We start from the raw sequence: 22123 nt of genomic DNA, 5'->3' as shown, positions 1-22123 counted from the left end.
TAGATAGATAGATAAACAGATAGATAGATAGATAGATAAATAGATAGATATATAGATAGATAGATATATAGATAGATAGATAGATAGATAGATAGGTAGATAGATAGATAGATAGATAGATAGATAGATAGATAGATTGATAGATTGATAGATAAACAGATAGATAGATAGATAGATAGATAGATAGACAGATAGATATATATATATATATATATATATAGATAGATAGATAGATAGATAGGTAGATAGACAAATAGACATATGGACAGATAGACAGATAGAAAGGTAGAAAGTTAGTTAGATAAACAGCAAAGCTTTTCTATAATTAGGGTCGGTCCGTCCGTTAATTTTCGTTAATTTAGCTATGTAAGAATTGTCCTATCGATTTCTAAACTTTAAATCTAGACTTAGATATCAAATGTCCTAAAACCTTGCATAAAATAGAGAACTCAATTGGTTCAGTAGTTATTGAAATCTTAAGCTACAGACAAATAAAAACCTTACTACTTTATATACTAGATCTAGCGGCTTCGCCCCTAGCCTCTAGAGACGTAGCATTAAATTGTCCACCATCAAACTAGTTTTGTCTATAAGGTGCATCTGGTAGAATTGATAGACAACAAACAAATGCCGTTTCTTGCAGTCGTACGCAGTCATACGCAATGTTTGAAGGTTGACGCAAATTTCAGATCCCATTTTATCGTCATTAATTTCGGGAGATAGGAGAAGGGAAGGAGTAAAGAAAATCTCTTCAAAGGAGATGGTAAAAATGTAATTCTCCTTTCCCTTTCCCGAAATTTATGACGTCACAACAGGATAATATGGGTTTTGTCCCATTTTTCGCCATTTGATTTACATATTTTTTCTCGATAAAAGCGATGCTTGCAAGATTATATGTATAATTCAAACTGATATAAAGATGAATTTTTCTCGAAATTCGTCACCCTTCCAACATTGCGTATGTCCGCGTACAACCGCGAGAAACGGAATTTTATGCATGTCTATCGGTAGAATTAGGTTTCTAGACCAAAATAAAAACAATCTATCAGGGATCTTAAGGGATAAGACACTGGATGATAAATTAATATATATCCCCAATGATGATATACAAAGTTACCCCATTATTTAGATTAAAAAATTAGTTTGGATATAATTATAATTCAATAAAAGTACCCAAAATTGCGGAGCCAACAAATAAGATTTTATGCACCAGTCCAATGTTTCCTCCTTCCCCGAAAATTACAGTCTGCTGTACAGAAAGACAGATCAGCTGAAAATGGATTTCCTATTCTAGCCCTAGTTTCCTAAAGTGTACAGCAGATAACCCAATTATTGCAAACACTATTTTCAGCTACCACGGTCAAAAGGAAAAGCGATATAATGTATAAACGATTCATACATTATACATTCAAAATTTTAATTTTTAAAATTTTGATTTTTTTTGAAGTTTGAAGCTTTTTTAGCTAGTAGCAAATTTTGAGATAAGACGCGGACGCTAGGTACATTTTCGGAAACTAAATTTCAGTTCATCGAAAGACAGCTAGACATACAGACAGACATACAGACAAACATACAGACAAACAGAAACACAGACAGACAAACAAACAGACAGACAATCAGACGGACAGACAGACAGACTGACAAACAAACATAAAAACAAGAAAAAAACTTAGTTTATTTTTACTACAAGGCTAGACTTATTGATTTTTATAAGAAAAAATTGTGATTTGTAAATGTAATTGTAAAGGGATAAGACAATGGCCGATAATTTGATGTCTATTCTCAATGATGATATACAAAGTTACAGGGTAGCTTTTCATAGGTCAAAGGAAGGTTTATAACTATTTTGGGGGAGGGTACCACCACCCTCTTAAGAGAATCGCCCCTACAAGAAATTACCCTCATAAAAAAACTTTTTAAAAATCTACAATTGAAAGTGGGGTTGCGCGCCCCACTAGAGGCATCTAGGGTTCGTAGCTGCTAGTATTATACATAACAGAATTGTCTGATTATATTGAAACTTGCGTTTACTTACCTTAGCGCGAATCTTTCCAATTTCTTGGCTTTTTCTTTGGACAGTTCCCCATCCTCATCTCCTAGACAGATAGATAGATAGATAGATAGATAGATAGATAGATAGATAGATAGATAGATAGATAGATAGATTATATAAATGCAGAATGAAAGACAGACAAACGGAAAGACGGAAAAGTATACAGATAAACAGACAGATGTACAAAGAGACAGACTGATAGATGGACAGAAAAACAGATGGACAGACAAACAGACAGACATACAGACAGATAAACAGACAGTATGACTCTTAGTTAGTTACGAATAATTAGTCAGTTAGATTAATAAATGGATAGATATATATAGATAGACAGACAGAGAGACTGAAATAAAGATAGATAGACAGAAAAACAGACAGACACATAGATAGATATATAAACAAATGCACAGATAGACAGGCATACAAAAGACAGACATATAAAGAAAGACAGAGAGAAAAACGGACAGATACATAGAAATACAGATATGTAAAAGACAGACAGACATGAATCTGTTTCCAGCTAGGTAGATAGATAGATAGACAAGTTTGAAATCAATTTAAAACAATTTAAAAACTATGCACAAAACTAAAATCGAACATAGTAAAAGTGTCGAACTATAACGTCAGAAAAAATTAACAATTAACCAATGAGAGGCCGCTATATATATTACCATTCTGAATACTGGCTTCTCTTTGGTTAATTGTTAATATTTTCTGACGTCATAGTTCCACACTTTTACTATGTTCCTAAAATCAAGTAATCCCCATCCACAGTTTGAAATCAATAATACAATTCCAACAAAAAACTAAAATAAGAGCAATCCGTCACTGACGCAAGAACAGACATACAGACACAAGCCTAATTTTAGAAAAGCTTTGATTTTTTAAAAACAAAAGTGAAAATAAAACGCTCGAAGCCATAGTTCGTTTCCTGTCTTTGGGAAATTAGCAGGGATCTAAAGGGATAAGACAATGGCCGATAAATTGATGTATATCCCCAATTATGATACACACAATCACCCCTTCTGAAATATTTAAACACTCAACTTAATAAACCATAATAATCATAATAATTTATAAAAGTCCACAAAGTGGTTAAGCCAACAAAAAAGATAATGTTATTACCCCTTCTTTAGATTAAAATTAGTGGTTGAAACGTTTAGACACTCAACCAAGCATTCAAAATTCAGTTAAAGTCTTCAAAATTGTAAATCCAACGAATAAGAAAACATTATCATAAGACTTTAGGGACTAGTGTAATAAACAGCCCAATGTCCCCTCCCTCCCTACATAAGTATATGTTTATTGTTAAATCAATGAAATAATATTTCACAATGGTACAAAATAATTTAAAGTATGGCTTTGAAACCAATTAATATCCAGGGATCTAAAGGGATAAGACAACGGTTGATAAATTGATTTACAGCCCCAATGATAATTGACAAAGTTGCCACTTCTGTAGATTATAATTGATGGTCGAAACGTTTGAACACTCAACTGAAAGAACCAACTAATCAACTAAGTCCCCAGATCCCAGGCTAACAAAATTTATACAATTTTTAGTTTAATATTTTTGGAAAATTGTCTGTAATACGATGCTGTACATAATTTTTCAGTTTGGCAATGAACCGGTTCTAATCCAGCGGATATTAATCGGATTGAAAGCCATAAAAAAATATTTCGGACCAACGTGAAAGAAAACGTATTGATTTAATAACAAACATATTCAAGGAATCTAAAGGGATAAGACAATGGCCGATAAATTGATGTACATCCCCAATGGTGATACACAAAATTACTCATTATGTAGATTAAAATTATTGGTTGAAAAGTTAAGACACTACTAGTTTGAAATAAACCATTTCGATTTCATTAAAAGTACCCAAAGTTTTGAGTTAAGAAATCATGGTTATAAAACTTTGGGTACCAGTAGTGTACTTAGTACATTTATCCCTTTTATGTTAATTTTGGCATGTTAGAATTGTCCTATAGCTTTCAAACATGGCATGATAAATATATATTCTATAATCGTTACCAGAGGTGGATTCTTAAAAAACTTTTTGACTTATTGCCTCGCTAAAATTAGTGAGGCTCGCTAAAATTTTGTGAAAAATCCCCCAAAATCGCATTAAAAATCTACAAAAATTAAACGAAATCTTATGCTAATAACTCTTTTATAATTTTATTTAATTTGTGTAGACTTTTGATGCGATTTTTCACAAAATAAAAGTCTATAGGTCCATTTAAAACATGTTGATTTTTACTTTTTGACAACAATTTTTTAGATGTAATATAAGTAATAATTCTACTTGACTGCATTTTGGAACATTGATTCCTTTGACAACAAAGTATTATTTTATAATCGAAGCATTCTAAAACCAAGTCGTTAGAAATTTAAGCATGTCTTTTTGATAAACTTCTGACACTTTACAAGTGTTAATGTTCGTTTGTCCTACTGTCTTAAGTTAGAGCTTTATGGATGTTGTCATACTTGTTTTCTTTTTCTTTTTGAAATAAAGATGAGAAGATTTTCAAGGGATCTAAAGGGATAAGACAATGGCCGATAAATTGATGTACATCCCCTATGATAATGATACACAAAATTACACCTTCTGTAGATTATATTTAGTAGTTGAAACGTATGGACACTAAACTTAATGAACCAATATAAAAAAAATAAATAAAAGTCCAAAGTTGTTAAGCCAATAAATAAGAAAACGTTATTATAAAACTTTGGGGACTAGTGTAATAAACAGCCCAATGTCCCTCCCTCCCTGATTTTTTGAAATAAAGATGAGAAAATTTTTGTATTTGAAGCGGATATCAGAAAGGGAGGGAATATTAGACAGTAAATTTTACTGGTACCCAAAGTTTTCGTTGGCTTAATACCTTTTATTACTTCGGTTAAATCTTGACTAGTGTAAAACTTTTCAACCATTAAAGTGAATCTACAAAAGGTATGATTTTGTTATGATCATTGGGGATGTAGATCAATTATTGTCAATTGTCTTATCCCTTACCGGATATGTATCTAGGATAGGGACTGTTCATTACACTAGTCCCCAAAGTTTTATAATAACGTTTTCTTATCTTTTGGCTCAACAACTATTATGACTTTTTTTTGAATTTTTAATGGTTGGTATATTAAGTTGAGTGTTCAAACGTTTCAACCATTAATTGAAATGTATATAAGCGATTATTTTGTGTACCATCTTCGGCCCTTCGGGCCTAACAAAACTGGTATTTATTCCATGATTTCTATTTTAAGACTCGTGGAAAATGGTCTGTAATATAATGTTATACATGATTTTTCAGTATTGCTGAGAACCGATTCTAAGCCAGCGGATATTAATCAGTTTGGAATCTTAATAAATAAATCTTAAATGTAAAATTTTGTTTAATAAAGATCATTGAAATGTTTTATGAATCCTCATTAAAGGTTTAAACTTGATAGGACAATTAAATCACACCTTTTTTTACGAAGAAACCATGGGCTGTTTATTACACTAGTCCCCAAAGTTTTATAATAACGTTTTCTTATTTGTTGGCTTAACAACTTTGGGGACTTTTCATTAATTTTGATTGGTTGGTTTATTAAGTTGAGTGTCCAAACATTGCAACCACTAATTGTAATCTAAAGAAGGGGCGATTGTGTGTATCATCATTGGGTATGAACATCAATATATCTGCCATTGTCTTATCCCTTTAGCTCCCTGAATATATTCAACCTTCTTTGTTTCCAAAAGTCGCACGAAAATCAAAAAATGTCAATTTAACAAAAAGATGCCAAAAAATGTTGTAGTTTTTTTTCTTGGATGGAAGGGATGTTGGACTGTAAATTATACTAGTACCAAAAGTTTTATTATAGATATCTTTCACTAATTTGGTACTTTGATTCAAACTAACAGTGTCCAAACATGTCAACCAATCATTTTAATTTATCGTCCATTGCAGAGAGGGAGAGAACAGACGATGGGCTGTTTATTACACTGGTCCTCAAAGTTCCAAGATTCGTTGGCTTAACAACTTTGAGGACTTTTATTGTTGAGTTCAATAAGTTGAGTGTTCACACGTTTCAACCACTAATTTTAATCCATAGAAGGTGTAATTTTGTGTATAATCTCTGGGTATGTGCATCTATTTATCAGCCATTGTCTTATCCCTTTAGATCCCTGCGTCCATTGTCAATTGGCTTTGGCAAAAAAACAATTAATTGGCGCCATTATGGTAAATGGCGCGAAAATAAAAAAAATGGCGCGAAAAACAGTATATGGCGGGAAACCAAACTAAAAGTGCACACTTACCTAGTCCAAAGTTAATAGTGAAAGCCACAGGACTATCGCGGTTCGAATCCTGGTCCTAAAATAAAAAAAAGTTTGGGTACCATTCCAAATAAGTTTGGGTATCGTATTAGTTTGGGTATTAGTTTGGGTACTATTCTAATTTTAAAAGTTTGGGTACCATTCTAATTTTATAAGTTCGAGTTCTGGTCCCAAAATAACATATTGGGGTATAGTCCTTTTCGTGGAAACGCCTCTTAAGGGGCGTTTCGTCGTATTTTCACCTCAGTTTTTAAAGGTTATTTTAGGTTAGGTTAGGTTAAGTTGGGTTAGGTGATTGACACGCAGGGTTAGAGCCCCCTAGAAATAGGGGAAAAGCTACTGTGAAAATACGACGAAACGCCATTTAAGAGGCGTTGCCACGAAGGGGACTATACCCAAATATTGTAATAAGCTGAATCCTAAAACAACAGATCTATAGTATTGATTTATATACAGATGATTACCTACCCCCTTTTCCAATGACCTTTTTGTCTGTTAGCAAAGTGTTTTCTGCTACTACGCTGTGTTAATATTCCCAACACCATTGGTTGATTGTCAAAGACCCAATTGAGAGACAGCTCAAAGTCATTGGGAGGGGGGAATACAATAATTTAAAGGATTTAAAGGATGGCATCATTAAAATAGCATACTTGTTATGAATAACTAGTGGTTACGTCCCCCTAGAGGCCTCTAGGGGGACTTGAGGAAGAGGGGGGGGGGGAGAAAGTATTGTCGAGTTTTTATTTTCCATTTTAGACCAGTGCAGTGGTTAGCTGTCTGGTTTTAGTGGTTAGCTGTTCATTTAGCTACAGACATCCTGTTCTTTTTCTTTATAAGGATATTTGGGAATAGTCCTTTTCGTGACATCGCTTCTTAAGGGGCGATTTGTCATATTTTTAAAATGGCTTTTCATAGGTTATTTTAGGTTAGGTTAGGTTGTATTGGGTTAGGTGATTGCCCCACAGGGTTATGTAATTGGCCCCGCAGGGTTAGAGCCCCCCGCAGGGGCTAGAAATAGGAGAAAATCTACTGTGAAAAATACGACAAATCGCCTCAAAAAAAGCGATGTCACGAAAGGTACTATACCCGGATATTTTTATATACAAAGTAAATAGCCAATAAATCACTAAATATGAATATTTGATTTGATTGTTATTTTATCTTACTTTTAGAAATGAATCTTTATGAAGCAGCTTATAGTGCCTAATAAAAAATGACGTCATGCAATACAAATGACCAAAATGGGCCAGTATACAATTGACCAATAGTAAAATATATACTGGCCTATCATTGGTCAATAGTAATGTATGATGTCACTTTTTATTAGGCACTATTTTTATCTTTGTTTATTATCAAATCAGTTTTGGTGTTTTCACTTTAAAATTGTAGCATTTTAACTAAAAATAGTTATAGTTAGAGGGGGGGGGGGGATTTTAATTTACATGAGGGGTGATTAAAAAACATTAAAAAATGGCACAAAAATAAAAAAAAAATGGCGGGGCCTACCTTGCTTGGGAGTGGATCTGTGTCCCTGCACGGTACTTCCTCTTCTAGCACTGCAGACGCCATCTTGGATTTTTATACCAAGCATCGGAAGAACCAAAGTACAATTTGAAGAAATCACACAGAGTACAAACTGTACAAATCACAGGATGCAAAGAGTACACATCACAAAGAGTACAAATCACAAGTGGTGGTGTAGTTGATGGTCCAGGGAGTTTGGGATAAGCATTTTTTTGTTATGTATAAAAAAGTAAAAAAAAGATTCTGAAATAAAGAATTTTTATTATTAGTTTAAGTAAAGTAATTATATGTCAGTCTGTCTGTTTGTCTGTCTGTTTGTCTTCCTTTTTGTCTGTCTGTTTGTCTTTCAGTTTTTCTGTCTGTTTTTCTGTCTATTTGTCTGTCTGTTTGTCTGTCTGTTTGTCTATATTTTACTTTTTCTTTTTAAATCTAAAATAGAAAAAATTGGGATATTGAATTCAACTCCACCCCCCTCCCCCATCTCCAGTGCGCCGTGAGGCCTCTAGGGGCGTAGCCGCTAGTTCTATTATATAAAGTACTAAGGTTTTTTTGTCTATAGGTTTGTCAGATATTGATAACTACTTAACCGATCAGGTTCTCTATTTTAGGAAGCTTTAAATAGGTCATTGTATGGTTTAAGGCTATTTATTTGATGTTCAAGTCTTTGTATGGTTTTAGGCTATTTTCTGCCTACCCCTTTCCCTTCGAATATAAATACCCTAGATGCTAGGGGCGCAACTACTACATATAAAGAAAAAGTTATATTAACAAAATTGTTATATTATATTATTAGAATGTTTTTTTTGTCGAAAAATGCTGGTCCAAATGGATCGTAATTTTTAGGAAAGTTTTATAAATGTGGTTTTAGGCTGTTTTTCTTACCTCCAGCGTCCTTCCCTAAAGGCCACGAGCGAAGCAACTAGTAGATATAGAAAAAAATTTAGATAAATAAAATTATGAAGATAGATAAACCAAAAAATATATGAACACGTTCTCTCTTTGGTTGGCTAAAATTTTTTTTTTATGAAGTGTCCAAACTTTTCCACCAATAATCACAATCTACAGAAGGTTTAATATTGTTTTTAAAAATCTGTCGTATATTGTCTTATCCCTTAAGCCTTACAGCCAGGGGCTTTGATTAAGCGAATTTATTTCATTTAAAATTCTTGAAAAGGGGTAGTTTCACGAAATGCATTTGAACTTAATTTAGTGAACCGCATATTTTATCCTGGTTAAATGGTTAAACTACATTTATATGGCATATATTTGAAAGAATTTCAATTTTCTACCACGTAGTTTTAAAATATCAAGACTTGAAAATCGTCTATTTAAATTGCATATATCACAAAAAGCTTGATATTTTCAAAACTACGTGGTAGAAAATTTAATTTTTTTCAAATATATGCTATATAAATGTAGTTTAACCCATTAACTAGGAAAAAAATTGTGGTTCACTAAATTAAGTTCAAATGCACTTCGTGAAACTACCCCTTTAGATATTTGGTGTTAAACTTGTTTTGTTCTGTAACTAAAGGAAAGTGGATAAGAAGGGAGGGGGGGGGAGAAGAAAATGGGTTGTAAGAAAATTTTCACTTAAGATTATTTGTTAAAATCTTGGTTCCTTGTCCCTTATTCCAACAAAAGACCAGTGAGGAAGGGAGGGGACATTGGACTGTTTATTACACTAGTTCCCAAAGTTTTATAGTAACGTTTTCTTATTCGTTGGATTAACAACTATGGGGACAATTTTTGAATTTCGATTGGTTAGTTCATAAGTTGAGTGTCAAAACGTTTTAACCACTAATTGTAAATGTGCAATTTTGTGAATCATCATTGGGGATGTACATCAATTTATCGGCAATTGCCTTATCCCTTTAGATCGCTTAGTTTCATATATTATTTATAGCATCGTATTATAGACAGATTTCCGCGGACATTATGCCTAAAAACCGGTTCTAATCCACCGGATATTAATCGGTTTTACTTACCCTTTAGATCCCTGACAAAGACAGAGAAACAATGGAAAAATAAGAATGATAACATCCATAAAATAAATATCAAAAAAATATAAAGAACAGATTAATAGTTATGTATTGCATCTTATCATAAATAGCTTTCCGCGAATAATAAAATGAAAAAATAATATAATATTAATTCAAAGTTTCTTAGCCCCGAGGGGCCGAAGGCTCATGCTAACAAAACTGGTATTAATATTATGATTTTTATTTTATTATTCGTAGAATACTGTCTATAATACGATACGGTACTTGAAGTTTGGACTAGTTAACACCTACCAATCAAGATTTGATTAAAGTTCTTAATTTTTAAAAATAACGAATTTGACAAAAATAATTACAAAACAAATTTCATTTATAGTCCAATGTTCCCTCCCTCCCATTTTTTTCATTTATAGACATACAGAGAGAGAGAGAGAGAGAGAGAGAGAGAATGAGAGAGAGAGAGAGAGAGAGAGAGAGAATGAGAGAGAGAATGAGAGAGAGAGAGAGAGAGAGAGAGAAAGAGAGAGAATGAGAGAGAGGACGATGTGCTGTTTTATTACACTAGTCCCTTAAGTTTTATAATAACATTAACTTTGGGAACTTTGGGGAATTAATGTTGATTAAGTTAAGTGTTCAAATATTTTAACCACTAATTCAAATCTAGATAAAGGGTAAATTTGTGTATCATTATTGGGGATGTACAGTACATAATTTTATCGGCCATTGTCTTATCCCTTTAGATCCCTGTGTACAAAGATAAGCTATAGAGTAGCTTCGCTACAAAACTGTTTCAAACCACGATGATTATATCGCTAATGGCTATATTTTTTTTGAAAATAATAAATTGTGTTTGATTTAATAAGAACAATTTTCCCAGGGATCTAAAGGGATAAGACAATGGCCGATAAATTGATTAATATCCCCAATGATGATGCACAAAATTACCCCTTCTGTAAATTATAAATAGTGGTTGAAACAACACTCAACTTAATGAATCTAGGGATAAGGGATGGGAAACGTAGGGAAACATTATTTCAGGCCTATTTCAAGCCTAGGCCTAATAAACCAGTTTTGGGATGGCGCAGTAGTTCGTTATAAACGCTAATGAAAAAGCTGTGTGTGTGTGTGTGTAGATAAAGTATAGAATCAAATTCAGGTAGCTAGTATAAAGTAATAATTATGTCGTGTGGGTGAGTTGCACCTGGACTGAACAGTCAACTTGTCAACTCAAGGCCAGACTCTTGGTCCTTCACCTCATACCCGTAGTACAGTACATTACAGACAACCAACCCTTTGATTGCACGATCTTTGTCTGGAGATCCTAACTGTGCATGGTAATGAGTTGCGCCTGTTTGGGGCCAAGGCATTCCCCCTACTCTGCATTTTTTTATGTCCTGTGCCGAACAATGCAGGTAGGTACCATTATTAACGTCTTTGGTATGATGCGGATTCGAGTTACATCCTTCCAAACAGTTTCCTTGACACTTTAATTAGAACATGTGGGTCATTTACACGTCAAACTTAAGGGTGGAGAGTTAAAGTTTCGTGATTTTTTGGTCACGGTGTTATTGCGACAATTAATGCAACCAAAGCATGAACATGACGCTGTATCAGCAATGACTGAAGCCACATCAAATCCTAAGGACTTTTCAATGCAACCTAGGATCTAACATGACTCCTAGTCGTTGAACTAACAAACGCCACTATTACACTAGTGAGCTACTACACAATGCTAGTCCACAAGGACTTTTCAATCAACCTATGACCTTACAGCGTTTTTCGATCACTAGTGCACCATGCCAAGGACCACCCATGCATACCTGATTTAGGGCTAAGACTTCCCCCCTACTCTTACTCCAATCTCTAACGCCTGAAAGAGCAGCAGTAGGTACTAATTTTACATCTTTAGTATTGATGCGGTCTGGGGACTCGAACCCGACACCTCCCCAACAGAAAGGCGGACGTTAAACCACTGAGCCATATCTGCGGGTCTAGTATAAAGTAAAAAACATAACTTTTTATAAACCTATATATTAATGGCTTTTGTTAAAATGAAGTTTTTTCTCTCCCAAATTTTTTTACTTTGGTAATTTGAACTGTCAGAAAGCTATTGTTGGGTTTCCCTCAGACAGATTTTAATTTGTATTATTTGCATTTTTATTAATGAGTAAAAATTTTATTTGAAAATTTCATTGCTAATTAAAATTCAAAATAAATAAATTAATATACACTTGGGTAACATTGTATCAAGTTCTTTGGATACTATTATGTAATGATAGATTTGTACTGTGTTGTATTGTACAAATATTAGGGGTTCCAGTACAAACGTAGGAGTCCCAAACGTCAGAGTGGACAAACGCAGAAGTGTTAAAACATTAATTTGATTAAGTATTTCTATACAGATTAGGTTAGGTTAAGATATGAATGTACAAATAAGCCCCCCGCAGGGGTTAGGCATTTTAAAAACCTGTAAGATGGTCTAAAATAGGTTAGGTTAGGTTAAGTGTCCACTTCGACGTTTGGGACTCCTGCGTTTGTCGTAGGACCATATTAGGGTTAAGGTGTTGTATCAATTCTGTATTAAATTTTTAAAATTCAAAATACAACATCTAATTTATAAACTATCAAATGAAAATTCGTAGCTACCTTCTTTCCAAAAAATAATCCCGTTATTTTTGTTTTTTCTACATGGCCCTTTTTTAATGTTTAACTCTAAGCAGATTTAATAATTAAGCTAATGTGATCTAACACCATTTATATTTATTTTTTAGTAGCAGACAAATCATTATTTTTTCTAGAATTGTCTGCTTCTAAAATTGCCAGGGTTTGTTATATTCTCATCCGCCAATTGGTGATTGGTTGATACAAAACAGGCTGATTCTTATTGGTTTAGAGCGATATCTACTTGGGAGCGTCCGCCAGTTTGATAGGAATTTGTAAAAGTTGCAATATCCCTTTAGAATCTAGGCCGGGACCTAATTAATGGCCAGGTTTCCTATCCCTTATCCCTAAATGAATCGACCAAAATTCACTGAAGTCCCCAAAGTTGTTAAGTCAACGAATAAAAAACGACTTTATAAAACTTTGGGACTAGTGTATTAATTGTCCTCCCCCTCTCTGACAAGTTTTTAATGGATAAAATATTTTGTATATTTGTTTCTCATATTCATTCGAATCCGGTGGATAGGAACCGGTTCTCATCCATACGAAAAAACTATGTCTAGCATCGTATTATATCCAGTTTTCTACAAATAACGAATAACAGTGTGTGTGTGTGTGTGTGTGTGTGTGTGTATGTGTGGTGTATGTCAGTGTGTGTGTGTGTGTGTGTGTGTGTGTTTGATTGTGTGTGTATGTCTGTGTGTGTGTGTGTATGTGTGTGTATGTCTGTGTGTGTGTGTATGTGTATATGTGTGTGTGTGTGTATATGTTTGTACTAGTGAATCGGTGATGCAGGCACCACCTAAAAAATTATATTCTACGTTATCTCACTTCTCAATATTAACCCTATTCTTCCATTGACCTATCCCCGACTATTAACCTTTTTTCTTCCATTGACCTATCCCCGACTATTAATCATTTTTTCTTCCATCGACCTATCCCCGACTATTAATCTTTTTTTCTTCCATCGACCTATCCCCGACTATTAACCTTTTTTTCCATTGACCTATCCCCGAATATTAACTTTTTTTCTTCAATTGACCTATCCCCGACTATTAACTTTTTTTCTTCCATTGACCTATCCCCGACTTTTAACTTTTTTTCTTCCATTTACCTATCTCCAACTATTAAACTTTTTTCTTCCATTGACCTATCCCCGACTTATAATCATTTTTCTTCCATTGACCTATCCCTGACTATTAACTTCTTTTCATTCATTGACCTATCCCTGACTATTAACTTTTTTCTTTCATTGAACTATCCCCGACCATTAACTTTTTTTCTTCCATTGACCTATCCCCGACTATTAACTTTTTTTCTTCCATTGACCTATCCCCGACTTTTAACTTTTTTTCTTCCATTGACCTATCCCCGCAATTAACTTTTTTTCTTCCATTGACCTATCCCCGACTATTAACCTTTTTTCTTCCATTGACCTATCCCCAACTATTAATCTTATTTCTTCCATTGACCTATCCCTCAATCTCTCTGTCTCTCCGAACCGTACTACAAATCAAGTTACTCATAAAGATTACTACGACTTTTATAGTTTCGTTTATTCATCATTTTTAAAGATCTAATGTCCCTCTCTCTCACTTCCCTTTTCTTCTGTCTTTATTTTAATTTATTATTTTTATTTAAAACTGTATTTATAATTTTGTCTCTCTTTCTTTAAAATATTTTAGGATCCTAATTTTTTGTTTAAAATTATCGTCCTGAAAGGGTTAAACTATTTAGCTAAATGTTAAATTTTAGTTTAATATCTGAACACATTCGGGCGCGTCGCTAGTATCATATTACATATTACTTAGTTTTCCTTGATTTACTATATTATAAACTTAAATTTTCTATTTTATGAATAGAAATTTAATACTTCAATATAATTTGAATAGCAACATGAAATAAAAAATTTAATTTATTCTTCATAGAGTAAAATAATGGGTCTTATCATTCTGGTCATTGAGAGTTTATTATTAATTATTGAACCAGTATGAGTTTTTAACATCTGACCTTTGGAAAACTTGAGCTCATTTATAGACATTTATTTCCTATATAGATCTGTCATGGATCTTGATGCAATACAGCATGCTGTTTTGTAAATGTTAAAAATTGGAAGATTTCATTAAATAAAAGTAATCGCAAATATAAGTATTAAATGAGTGTGTGTTTGATTGTGTGTGTGTATAGGTGTGTGTGTGTATATGTGTGTGTGTGTAAATGTGTGTATGTATGTGTTTGTGTATGTTTGTGGGTTTGTGTGTGTGTGTGTGTGTCTGTAGCTTAAAAACGTAGAAATGTTTGAACACTCAACTTAATCAACTAATCAAAATTTAATAATAGTCAACAAAGTTGTTGAACCAATAAAAAAAACACAATTGTAAAGCTTTGGGAACTAGAGTAAGAACAATGTCCCCTCCCTCCCTGAATACACTAATTGTAGAATTTAAAAAGATATCCAATTATAAAACAAGGATGACAACATCCATAAAAGCGAAGCTCTGAAAAGGTAGGACAATTTGTTGAAAAACTTCTTGATACAGGATTGTGTTTAAAAACATACCTACATTTTTAGGAGCTGCGTATTATAACAATGTACTTTGTTGTAATAGAAATCAGTATTCCAGAAATCAGATCAATCAAATAATTTTATCACTTAACAAGGATGACAACATCCATAAAAGCGAAGCACTGAAACGGTAGGACAAACAGACATTAACACTTGTATAGTGTCAGAACTGAATAATCATAATATAAATGTATAAGAGTCAAAGCAAAATTGTAAGTAAATTTGTTGAAAAACTGCTTGATTCAGGATAATGTTTATGGACATACTTACATTTTTAGAACTTAATTATAGAGATGCTTCGCTTACAATATTGTACTTTGTTATCCCAGGAATCAGTATTCCAAAAAATTTGAAAAATCGTTTGTTTAGATCACATAAAAATTTTTTGTTAAAAAAGTAAAAAATCAACATGTTTAAAATGAACGTTCAGACATTCTGGTAACGATTATAGAGTTGCTACGCTTTCTTACTCGTACCTAACTCCTATAGGATTCATCATGCAAAGTTTGAAATTGATAAAACAATTCTAAATTCACGAAAAAAGCTATCCGTCTCGTTACGGACGGACGGATCGACCCTAATTATAGAAAAGCTTCGCATATAAAAATTATAAAAAAAACGCCCAAAATTAAATAAAATGAATGAAACAGGTGTCAACTTTTTGGAGTGCAGTGGGGAAGGGGACAATGGGCTGTTTATTACACTAGTCTCCAAAGTTTTTAATAACGTTTTCTTTTTAGTTTGCTTGAAAACTTTGGGGATTTAAAAAAAAATTTATTCGTTAAGTTGAGTGTCGAAACGTTTCAACCACTCATTGTAATCTACAGAAGAGAATATATTGTGTATTTTCATCGGCGAAGTACATCAATTTATCAGCTATTGTCTTATCCCTTTAGATCCATGGAAGATAAAAAGGATGCCCAAGCTTGTTATATAATTTCGAATCCGGTGGATAGGAACCGGTTCTCATCCATACGAAAAAACTATTTCTATCATCGTATTATATCCAGCTTTCAACGAATATAAAAATGTACAATCATAAGATTAAAACCAGTTTTTTTAGCCCGTGCCTTCGGCACCTAGGGGCTAAAAAACTGGTTTTAATCTTATAATTGTACATTCTATATCCGCGGAAAGCCGTTTATAATACGATGCGAGAAATAACTATTAAAATTTTAATTTAGGAAGGTAAAGGACCTATTTTTTTTACTTTAAGGCTTTAATAGTTACATTTTTAGGACTTGACTGTAGAAATAACAGATCTATAGTATAGATGTATATACAGACAACTACCTCCGTTCCTTTTTCAAAGACCTCTTTCGTCTGCTTCTAAATTTTTTTCTGCTACTTGGCTGTGTTAATATAAGCGACACCATTTGTTGATATTTGTTGACCGGCCCAATAGAAAGGTTACACAAGGTGATTGCGATGGGTAAATACAGTGTTTTAACCCTTTCTCCCTCTAGTGTTTTACTCTAATGTAAAAATGCTTCGCCAAAAATATTATACCTAGTTGTCCCAAAAATCATTCTTCAAAAAATCATATTAATAGGATAATTGTATAATAAAAAAAATTGTAAATTTTTGCATGAAAAATAAGCAGTTTTAAATGGATGTAATGACTTTCTGAAAACGATTATAGAGTTGCTAATCGTACCTAACAACTACAGGATTCACCAAATGCAAAGTTTAGAATGGATAGGCCAATTCTAACCTGTTTAAATTAACGATAAGAGCTAACTGTACGTGACGTACAGACGTACGGACGGACCGACCCTAAATATAGAAAAACTTCACTTGTAAAAATCATTGTGTTTTAAATGGACATAATTGCTTTCTGAAAACAATTATAATATTGCTACTCTTGTAAAATCGTAGCCAACTGTTATATGAATTATTATGCAAAGTTTCAAATCGATTGGACAATTATAACGTCCTTAAATAACGAAAAGGGCTATCTGTTACTTACGAACGAATGGATCTAATTATAGAAAAGCTTTGCTTAATAGATCAATGGCGATTGTTTGGTGTTGATATTATTACGCTTTAATTTCAATTGATGTAGAATATATTTCAGAGAGAGAGAGGGGGAGGGGACAATGGACTGTTTATTACACTAGCAGTCAATAACACAATGCGATAAATAACTATTATTGTCTATTGTCTTATCCCTTTAGATCCCTGTTTTATTCAAATTCTTTATGGTTACTGATTTTATCAAAAATTAAAAGGATAAGTAATCAGGGATCTAAAGGGATAAGACAATGGCCAATAATATTGAATATTTCCCCAATAATAATACACAATATAAACCCCTTCTGTAGATTACAATTAGTGATTGAAACGTATGGACACTCAACTAAATGAAGCAACCAATCAAAATTCAATAATAGTCCCCAAAGTTGTTCAGCCAACGAATAACTAAACGTTATTATAATACTTTGGGGACTAGTGTAATAAACAGCCTAATGATTTCTACCTTCCTAATATGTGATTCTTATATTGAAGTAACAGGATGTCTGTTACGAAGGTTCTTGCTAACCGCTGGACCGATATGGTTCTCCTTTACAATTAAGCTTCTAATAGGTCCTGGGAAGGTTTTATAACTATTTCGTGGGAAGCCCATTAATTGTGTAGCAGTTTTTCGCGGATATTAAAATGAAAAATTTATAAGATTGAAACTAGTTTTGTTACCCCCGAGGAGCCCGAAGGCCCGGGATAACAAAAATGGTATTAATTTTATGATTTGAATTTTAATGTTCGTTGAACATTGCCTATAATTCGATGTTATTCAGTATGGCTGAGAACCGGTTCTAAACCTGCAGATATTAATCGATTTCCAAGGAATGAAATTTAAAAAAAATAATTTATCTACAAATCCCTTTTTTAGTAGCGAAGCTACTCTATAATTAACAATGTCCGTCCGTCCGTCTGTCCGTCCGTAATTAATGGATTGGGGGAAACGTGATTTTCTCGGCTCCTATAAAAGGTAGAAAGCTGAAACTTTTTGACAACATTCTCATCACTAAGGAGCACAATTAACTATAAAACATCAATGGCGGTCGGACTGCTTTTTAGCAGGTTTTAGGCTATTTTTATATTTTGCAAATTTTCCCCATATCTTTGGTGTTTGTGGTCTGATTTTCAAAATTTTTTCAGTTAAAGATATCAAAATTAAATTTCCCGTCGTTTGAAGAAAACAACGATGACTTTCAGTCTGCCTTTTTGCAGGTTTTTGGCTATTTTTATATTTTTTACATTTTTCTCCATATCTTTGGTGTTTCAGTTTTTCAGTTAAAGATATCAAAATTAAATTTCCTGTCGTTTGAAGAAAACATCAATGGCGGTCAGACTGCCTTTAACAGGTTTTTGGCTATTTTTATATGTTTGACATATTTCCCCATATCTTTGGTATTTTTAGTCCAATTTTAAAACTTTTTTGCATTCAGTTTCCAAATAATTTTTCCCATTGTTATGTGCATCTAGAATGTAATTTACTTTAACCGTCTTCATCATACAAAATAAAACAAGGTTTCGTGTTTATTTTCTCCAATAAATCTATTCTTGATTTAATAAATACACTTTAAATCTACTTGTACGTATTCCCATTCACAATTTGTGCTTCGCTACTTATGGATGTTGTCATCCTTGTCTTTGGCTTTTATTTAAAAGAAAGAAAAAGTGATTATTTGTATGTGTGTGTGTGTGTGTGTGTGTGTGTGTGTGTGTGTGTGTGTGTCTATGTGTGTGTGTGTATGTGTGTGTGTGTGTGTGTGTGTGTGTGTGTGTGTGTGTGTGTGTTTGTCTTTGTGTATATGTGTGTGTATTTATGTATGTGTGTCTGTGTGTGTATGTGTGTGTGTGTGTGTGTGTATATGTATGTGTGTGTGTGTGTGTATGTGTATGTGTTTGAGTGTGTGTGTGTGTGTCTGTGTGTGTATATGTGTGTGTATCGAGGAAAGTAGCGATCATTAAAATATTTTAATTGAATTGAGTCTTACATTTTTTATGATGTAAATATCCAATGATGATAAACAAAATTGTTTCTTGTAATTATACAGTGTGTTTTTTTTTATGAGCACTTTTTTGAAAGCAATTTTACCTCACTTATAGTTATCAGAATTTAATGATTAATGGCTTATTTTCTTCGTTTTTTAAGGGAAATTATGAAACAACAAAAAAAATTACAGTTTTTGTTGAAAAAGTACAGTAAAGTTGAAAATTAAAAACTTAGGTGTCAACATCTAAAAATGGTTTTAGCGCATTTTTCTTATGCTCAAATAATCAACCTTTTGCAAGAATGGCTGCTAAACACTTCAAAGTTGAGATAAAATGTATACAGATACTATTAGGGACATGTACTAGAACATATCAAAGTTTGAAGGTCATATCTCAACCAGGGAGGGAGTACTGGCCCTTCAAAGTCGACTACAGAAAATCCATTTTTTTAAGAAAAATGCGCTAAAACCATTTTTATATGTTGACACCTAAGTTTTTAATTTTCAACTTTACTGTACTTTTTCAACAAAAACTGTAATTTTTTTTGTTGTTTCATAATTTCCCTTAAAAAACGAAGAAAATAAGCCATTAATCATTAAATTCTGATAACTATAAGTGGGGTAAAATTGCTTTCAAAAAAGTGCTCATAAAAAAAACACACTATAATTGAAATGTGTCATCTAGAGGCCTCTAGGAGCATTTATGATGGTGTTACACTCCTCCCATAATAGCCATAAACCTTCCCAGGACCTATGAGAAGCTACACTGTAAAGGAAAACGGTTCTGTGGTTAGCGAGATTATTATGTACACACAGACTATTGGGTACTTCTATCAAACCAATTTAAAAACTTTGGGTACTTTTATATTAACTGTCCCTCTCCTTGTATGACGCGCTCTTGAAAATCATCCAAGCGTAAATATAGCAGTCAAATCAGGGATCTAAAGGGATAAGACAATGGCCGATAAATTGATGTACATCCCCAATGATGATACACACAATTACCCCTTTTGTAGTTTATAATTAGTGGTTGAAACATTTAAACACTCAACTTAATAAACCAACCAACTTTAGGGACTAGAGTAAAGAGTAGCCCATTGTCCCCTCTCTCTCTTGTAAATATGGCATTTAAATTGATATATGTCCCAGGGAGGTAGGGGACATTGGGCTGTTTATTACACTAGTCCCCAAAGTTTTTTATTAACATTTTCTTATTCTTTGGCTCAACAACTTTGGCGACTATAATTGAGTTTTAATTGGTCGGTTTATTAAGTTGAGTGTCCAAACGTTTCAACCACTAATTAAAATCTTATTAAAGGGGGTGATTTTGTGTATTTTCATAAGATATGTACATCAATGGACGATACTTTGGTGTACAATACATCCCCAATGATGATGCACACAATTACCCCTTCTGTAGATTAAAGATTGTTGGTTCAAAATTTTGGACACAACGTTTGTATAACGTTCAACATTGAACTATTTATTACACTAGTCCTCAACGTTTTATAATAACGTTTTCTTATTGATTTATTGATTCATTTAGTTGAGTGTCCAAACATTTTCACCACAAAATGTAATCTACAGAAGGGGTAATTTTTGTATCATTATTGAGAATGTATATTAATTTATCGGCCATTGTCCTATCCCTTTAGATGCATACCTAATACCCAAAAATGGACAACAATCTAAAATTTACCAGGGATGGATCATTTGATGATAAATTAATATACCCCCAAAAATTAAAAAAAATGGGTATAGTCCCTTTCGTGGCAACGCCTCTTAAGGGGCGTTTCGTCGTAGCTTTTCTCCTATTTCTAGCCCCTGCGGGGGGCTCTAACACTGCGGGGCCATATGCCTATCCATGCAGGGCAATCAAATGACCCAACTTAACCTAACCTAACAAAAGCTATTGTGAAAATACGACGAAACGCCCCTTAAGAGGCGTTGCCACGAAAGGGACTAGACCCAAATTATTTACCGAGATGTTTTGAATATGGTATTTCCAAACACTAAATCAACCTCCCAAAGTGTCTTGTGCCATTGAATGTGTTTGAAGTTCTGTATAATTTACAGTCCAATGTCACCTCCCTCCCTGATAAGTAGATAAAGGATAAGATAGTTGGTTAAAAAGTTTGGAAACTATCGTGATTTTTTAAACTTTGGGTACCAGTGTAAATTATAGTCCATTTCTCCCTCCCTACATGATAAGATAGATCAAGTCCAAAAAAAACGATAAGGAATCTATTTTTAAAAAAGGGAACATAGGGCTAAACGGCATATGATAATAATCAGAAACCTCGAAGCCTACAAATAATAGCAAAGTCAAAATAATGCGCGGCTAAAGAAAAAACGCGCAAAAAAAGATTTTTAATTATGTTGTGAATGTTTTAAGCTGTATATTATATATAGAGAGAGATGGAACAATGGACTGTTTATTACACTAGTCCCCAAAGTTTTAGAAAAATTTTCTTATTTGTTGGCTTAAAAACTTTGGGGACTTAGATTGGTTGAATATTTAACAACTAATTTTAATCTACAGAAGGGGTAATTTTGTGTTTCATCATTTGGGATGTACAAACAAGCGAGAAAATTGCCACATCTAGTGGCGATATCTCTTGGGAGGGTGGTGGTAACCTCTCCCAAAATAGTCATAAACTTTCCAAGGATTTATGAGAAGTCTATTTAAATGAGAACCAAATCGGTCCAGCGCGGCGGTTAGATAGATCATTCGGTACTCACAGACAGACACACACACACACACACACACACACACACACACACACACACACATCCTATTACTTTACTATTATTTAATTACATTTCTTTGTATAATGGACCGCGATCCCAATAATCTATATATGTACATAAGACCTTATTTGTTAAATTGTTACAAGATCGAATGGCTTTTATGAAGTTTACAACAATCGATATATTAATACATAGATGTTGAACCAGATTTTCATGCAATTGGATACAGTGATGCTCGCAGCTGGTTA

The 22123-nt window shown here is 33.3% G+C and overlaps 1 protein-coding gene across 1 annotated transcript in view; it reads right to left on the bottom strand.

Annotated features, from left to right (window-relative positions):
- Positions 1–8138, bottom strand: part of LOC145306870 (uncharacterized) — a 43512-nt gene extending 35374 nt beyond the window's left edge. Inside the window, exons 1-3 of the mRNA XM_080149215.1 lie at positions 7882–8138; positions 6358–6412; positions 2036–2096 (exon numbers count right to left, since the gene is read on the bottom strand). Coding sequence (XP_080005341.1) covers positions 2036–2096; positions 6358–6412; positions 7882–7944 — 179 coding nt within the window. The 5' untranslated portion in view covers positions 7945–8138. The remainder of the gene's footprint in view (positions 1–2035; positions 2097–6357; positions 6413–7881) is intronic.
- Between the last annotated feature and the right edge of the window lie 13985 nt (positions 8139–22123).

The sequence above is a fragment of the Acartia tonsa genome, chromosome 15, assembly GCF_053477335.1.
Source record: "Acartia tonsa isolate MP-2025a chromosome 15, ASM5347733v1, whole genome shotgun sequence".
NCBI lineage: Eukaryota > Metazoa > Arthropoda > Copepoda > Calanoida > Acartiidae > Acartia > Acartia tonsa.
Note: the sequence above shows the minus strand (reverse complement) of the source record. Positions and strands in the feature narration are given on the sequence as shown.